This window comes from Pantherophis guttatus, chromosome 4 (assembly GCF_059756535.1).
Source record: "Pantherophis guttatus breed Tessera chromosome 4, ASM5975653v1, whole genome shotgun sequence".
NCBI lineage: Eukaryota > Metazoa > Chordata > Lepidosauria > Squamata > Colubridae > Pantherophis > Pantherophis guttatus.
In genome coordinates this window covers 6,692,418-6,698,854 of record NC_142066.1, presented here as the reverse complement: position 1 = coordinate 6,698,854, position 6,437 = coordinate 6,692,418, and the positions used below count along the sequence as shown (strand labels likewise).

General features: G+C 37.9%; 1 protein-coding gene across 1 annotated transcript; it reads left to right on the top strand.

The window, feature by feature from the left end:
- Positions 1 to 849: 849 nt before the first annotated feature.
- LOC148113631 (vomeronasal type-2 receptor 26-like) lies at positions 850 to 5,884 on the top strand. The gene is made up of 4 exons (XM_087891726.1): positions 850 to 1,654; positions 3,008 to 3,235; positions 4,043 to 4,169; positions 4,627 to 5,884. Exons 1-4 carry the CDS (start codon positions 869 to 871, stop codon positions 5,523 to 5,525), a joined length of 2,040 nt encoding a protein of 679 aa, XP_087747852.1. The 5' UTR covers positions 850 to 868; the 3' UTR covers positions 5,526 to 5,884.
- The last annotated feature ends 553 nt before the right edge of the window (positions 5,885 to 6,437 follow it).

The window sequence follows — 6,437 nt, the reverse complement described above, 5'->3', positions numbered from 1 at the left end:
CTTTGCTCTCCCTTCTGAAATTTTTCCCACAACTCAATATGTTACTAAAAATAATCAGTCAAGAAAATCTAAATCTTTTATTACAATCATAGATTAGAAAATTTAAATTTAAATTACAGTACAAAATTTATCTTATTTGAGAGGGTCACCTATGATTTGACCACTATCTGTGGTGAAATCTGGAGCTGTGTCAAGAGGAGGATAGAAAAGGCCGGCTAGCACATAGAAGACAGAACATAGAACATAGAATAATAGAGTGGGAAGGTTTCTTGGGGATATTCTAGTTCTACCCTCTCTTTGAGAAGGGGATCCTGAACCATTTCATATAAATCACTGTCCAGTCTCTTTTTGAAAGCCTCCAATGATGGAGCACCCACAACTTCTGAAAGCAAGTTGCTCCATTGGTTAATTGTTTTCACTGTTTGGAAATTTCTCTTTAGTTCTAGGTTGCTTCCCTCCTTGATTAGTTTCCTTCCCATGTTTCTTGTCTTGCCTTCTGGTGCTTTGCAAAATAGTTTTACACCCTCGTCTTTTTAGGAGCCCCTCAAATATTGGAACACTGTTAAAAGGATGAACATACTGGAACTCTGTATTAGGAAAGTGAGTGTGGTTGTAATCTAGTTATATTTCAGATGAGAAAATATTTCATCATGGGATATTACTGGCTTCTCTTTTTCATCAGAATTGTCATAACCTACATAGAATTGGACAAATGTTCAATGTAGGGAGACCTTCATTAAGTTTCTAAGTGGCAGTCTTCATATTTTTCCCAAGATTTTCATGATTAACAAATTTCTCTTTTTTGTTTCTTTAGTTGATTTATGGTTCCTTTGCCCAAGAAGACTTTCAGTTATTTCCACTTTATTGCATGGTCCCAAAAGAGGAGCATCAGTACGCTGGACTTATAAAACTTCTTCTCCATTTTGGATGGACATGGATTGGAGTCTTTGTTTCTGAAAATAAGGAAGAATATTTTTTGCAGAAATTGCAGTTGTTTCTTTCCCAGAATGGGGTCTGTTTAGCTTTTGCACAAAAAATTCCACAACATATCCACTTGGAAGATTTGTCCCAATTAATTGATTCAGTCTCAACTATTAATAAGAAACTGTTAGATCAGAAAGCAAATACTTTTCTTCTCTATGGAGAAACATTCACAATAGCGTGGCTCAGAACTGTCATGTTTATACATGATCCTGAAAATAAAGAGAGTGCATTATGTAGCAAGGTTTGGATCCTAATGAATCCTATTGATTTCGTTCTGATGGGAGGTCAAAGGCGTTGGGATTTTCAGATGTTCCATGGTGCTCTTTCCTTTACTGTACATTCAAGAGACATTCAAGGCTTTAAAGAATTTCTTCAAGTCATCAAACCTTCAACCCACAAAGATGCATTTCTTCAAGAGGTTTGGGAGCAATTGTTCGATTGTTCATTTTCAAATACAAAATTATCTTCAACGATCAATGAAACTTGTAGTGGAGAAGAGAATTTGGAGAATCTACCTGGTGCTCTATTTGAAATTCAGATGACTGGCCAAAGTTACAGTATCTACAATGCTGTTTATGCAGTGGCACATTCTTTGCATGAGGCAGTGAGATCAAAATCCCAACCAAGAAAGATTCAAAGGGTTGAATTTCCAAATCTGCTGTCTTGGCAGGTAATCTTTCCATGCCATACCTATCTTGTATTTCAATGATTATCCACAATCATCCACAATCTAATATAGCTTACTTACTGTGGTCTATGGCTATGGCTACAAATCAATAGAGAGATTGAGGCAACAAAGCTATTCGTTTTTTAAAATAAGAGGATGAACCGAAATGATGTCTTTCCTAATTTCAGGATACTCAATGGGATTTACTGTATCCATCAATTTTTATTGTAGAATTGGCCTGTCTTGTGAATTTATACAATCTGGTTCCAAGAAGAATTCAATTGTATTGTGCCTGAAGGCAGTCTTTCTTTTATTGTGCCCCAAAAACATTTCTGAAGTGTAGAGATTTCACTTTTCTTATTAGCTTTTGAATGGTTCTCACCAGAGCCCTGATGGCGCAGTGGTCGGAAAGCAGTACTGCAGGCTACTTGTACTGGCTGCCAGTTGCCAGCAGTTTGGCAGTTTGATGCCCACTAGCTCAAGGTTTGACTCAATCTTCCATCCCTCGGTGGTTGGTAAAATGAGGAGCCAGATTGTTGGGGGCAAATGGTGACTCTGTAAACCACTTAGACAGGGTTGCAAAGCACTGTGAAGTAGTATATAGGTCTAAGTGCTATTGCTATCCAAACCTATCCTCAACCAGTTCTCTAATCTATTTCTCATTGGCTCATGAACCTTTCAGAGTTTGGATGCAAAGCAATATCTCTCTATAAATGTTCAAGACGAATGGACCAAATATCAATCCTTTTCAGCTGTGTTTTTCACCCTTTGAAACAACTGTATGTTTGAAAGAATATATATAGCTCATTTTCACAATCTCTCTCTCTATCTCTCTCTATCTCTCTCTCTTTCTCTCTCTCTCACACACACACACACAAAGTCACACACACATACACACACACTCACAAAAGAATTGAATCTCAGATGATAAAATCTGGCTAAAGGAAATTTGTCATGTCTCAGAATGTCAAGAAGCTTTGTATTAACAAAGAACAAACAATGTAGAATGAGTTTAGATAAGGTCCAAATTTGATTGTCTAGTTGTTTAAATAGTGAATATAAAACATAGATCAATCAAGTTGTATAATATCAATCTTTTTTTTATTTTGATTTGTTAACTGATGTTGTTTCATTTTTTGCCTTGGTAATAATATTAAATTAAGACTAGAACTGACCTGTGTCTTTCTCTGAAATATAGATTATCTGTATTCTAAGAGTACAATTTGATATGAGTACATATCTATATTTTAAGTGTACTTATTTGAATGAGTAAATGAGTAAATGAAAGTTAAATATCCTTTCATCTCTCTCTCTCTCTTCCCCCACCCTCTCTTTCTCTCATTCTCTTTCAACTAGCTCCATCCGTTTCTTCAAGGCATTTCTTTCAACAATTCAGCTGGGGACAGAGTGTTCCTGAATGAGAAAGGGGAAGCAACAGGTGGATTCGACATCACCAACTTGATCACTTTTCCAAACGGATCCTTTCAGAGAATTAGAGTTGGAAAAATGGATCCTCATATTCCCAATTTGAAGGAATTAATCATTGATGAAGAGCTGATTGTGTGGCATCCCGCTTTTAACCAGGTGTGGAATCAATTAATCAACTCTTCCTTGATCCATTATGATCCAATATTGAACACAGTCCTCTTTAGAAATCTAATTTGTGATTTTTGAAATGCCATCTTCTGTAGAAATATTGTCAATGATTAAGCATTGATCAAATTGACAGATTGAAAATGATCAAGCATTCATCAAATAGACAGATTGACATTACAATTTAAAAGACAAGTATTCAAATTTGGGTTGCATTTCCTTTTGAAATAATAAGATACTGTTTCCATCATATTGTAATCACATATATTTCTTTATTCACCCTGCCATTCTCCAAACACGCCCTTTGCCATCCTTATAATGTCAACATTTTAATAGATAGTATAAATATGCAATGGCTCAGTGGTCAAAGACACTGAGCTTCACAGCTGGAAAGCTGACAGCCAGGGTTTGAGACCTGAGCACTATGCAATAGGTTGAGCTCCCATTCCTGCCTCAGCTCCTTCACACCTAGGAATTCAAAAGGATGGAAATGTGAGTAGAGTCATTGGTACCATTTTGGGGGGAAGGTAACTATGTTCCTTGTGCCTTTGGCATATAGCCATGCTGGCCACATGACCATGGAAAATATCTTCAGACATTATTGGCTCCCTCGGCCAAGAAAAACTGTGAGCTCTGTGCCTTAGAGCTGAAAACAACTGGACAGGGAAACCTTTACCTCATAAAAACACCTGGACTAACCCTTTGAGGATTCAAATATTCTTCCTCCCACCAGAAAGGAGGACAATACAAACTGCTTAAAAAACCCTCTTTGCAAAAACCTTTTATGTTTATCACCAGGTTCCTCCAATTTCTCTGTGTAATGAGCATTGCTCCCCTGGATACTGGAAGAAAGGGTTGGAAGGAAAGCAATTCTGTTGCTATGATTGTGTTCTGTGTCCAGAAGGGAAGATTTCAGATCAAAAGGGTAGGTTAGACATTCCGGCAACGCCTCAATAGAAGCAAATTTTAATACACTACTTTAGTATAGCAAATAGTTTTGTGAGTTCTTCAAGGTGAATATTAGTTTCTATACCTCTGAATCACAACGCCCACGAGAGCTATGCTCTTATATCTTACCCATACAGATTTCTTCTCTGTGTTTTGGAAAAATGGGAAATGTCAAAATGGCCAAAATTTAAAAATTTGGAAGATTTATTAGACAGGACTGTATTTCAGTGAATAATCACCCTTTCCATTGTACTTCTGTTATGGTGGTTCCCAGCTTATACAATGATGGAAAAACTGCATTTCTATAGAAACATGATCCAACTGGTAGTAAATAGGGGAAAAAAAACTTGAGAGGGATAATGGTTGGCACCCATAAAGAATATTATTTTCAAAAATATGGAATGTATAAAAACATGCCTTGACTTTTCTTTCAGATATGGAGGACTGTTTTCAATGTTCAGAAGATCGTTATCCAAATAAAGAAAAGAAAGGCTGTATCCCGAAACTGCTGGTCTTTCTAACTTTTGAAGAAACCTTAGGAATTGGTTTATCTTCAGCAGCTCTTTGTTTCTTCTTCTTGACATCTTGGGTACTTGGAACTTTTATTAAGCACAGGGATACTCCCATTGTCAAAGCCAACAATCGATCCCTCACCTACACCCTGCTTGTCTCTCTTCTGCTCTGTTTTCTCTCCTCTTTGCTCTTCCTCAGCCAACCTAACAAGGTGACCTGCCTTCTCCGACAACCAACTTTTGGCATCACCTTCTCAGTGGCTATTTCTAGTGTACTGGCCAAAACCATCACCGTGGTTGTGGCTTTCATGGCCACTAAACCAGGATCTCAGATGAGGAGATGGGTGGGGAAAAGATTGGCCTTTGCTATTGTTCTTTCATGCTCCCTCTTACAAGTATGTATTTGTATAATTTGGTTGTCAACATTTCCCCCATTCCCTGAGTTGGACAAGCACTCAGTGCACCAAGAAATAATTCTACAGTGCAATGAGGGGTCAGCTTTCTTCTTCTACTGTGTCTTGGGCTACATGGGTATTTTGGCCATCGCCAGTTTTATTGTGGCTTTTCTTGCCCGTAATTTACCAGACAGCTTTAATGAAGCCAAGTTCATCACCTTCAGCATGTTGGCCTTTTGCAGTGTGTGGATCTCCTTCTTTCCAGCCTATCTGAGCACAAAAGGCAAAGCCATGGTAGCTGTGGAGGTCTTCTCCATCTTGTCCTCCAGCGCTGCATTACTGGGGTGTATATTCTTGCCAAAGTGCTATATCATTGTTTTCAGACCTGACCTCAACCACAGGGAGCAACTGATAAAGAGGAATTAACACTTGGTGTAATATTTCTGGCTTTGAGAAATTGCTCACAAAGAAACCGAGAAAGATTGTTTGCTATCCATAGGAGACATATAGAAGTCCTTAATTCTGACAACAGAGGATTGATGGAGGATTATCCTGACCACTAAGATTTATTATAGTTGCCAATTGCAAAAGAAATGCTCATGCTTCTGCATTTGCAATCATTCTCCAAAATTCTTTAATGAAACACCTTCCCTCTTTCAACACCCCAAGATTGCAAGAGATTGAGAATCCAGTTGTCTTGTTAGAAGATGAGAGATACTGAATCCAATCATGTGCAATGTTTGTAGCTTACTTACTGTATTAATGAAGCAAATTTATGTAGTTGACTACTTGCTCACAGTGACTCTAGGCAGCTCATAAGCAATAAAACACAATACAGACAAAAATGAAAATAAAAAATGCTATCTCCCCAGTTGACACCACAAACTCAAATACGCCATTTTAATGGGCTCCATCCCACTCTGAGTTCCCCAGCCCCCCTGACAAAACCAGGCCTTCAGGGCCTGTCAAAAGGGTATCAAAGTGGGGACCAGTATCATTTTTGAAGGGATGGGGTTCCAGAGGGTGGGAGCCACCCTGGGGAAGGTCCTTCTTCTGGGTCCCACCAAATGTTGCCATGTTCATCTTTTTCAAATATATATTTTAATTCATAAACATAGTAAAAAGGGAATGGCATTTTACTATAGACATACTCAACACGGTATCAGGGATATCCTTTTTTGATTGGTCTGGTGTCTTTGAAATGTGAATGCTATGGAGTTTTTGAATTATCACTTTTTTTTAAAGCATGCCCACTTTCTATTCATCTACCTATTTCCACTGTGACCTATTCTTTTAATAATACAAAAAGTATTAGTGAAGGGGATGTAATGTATTCTT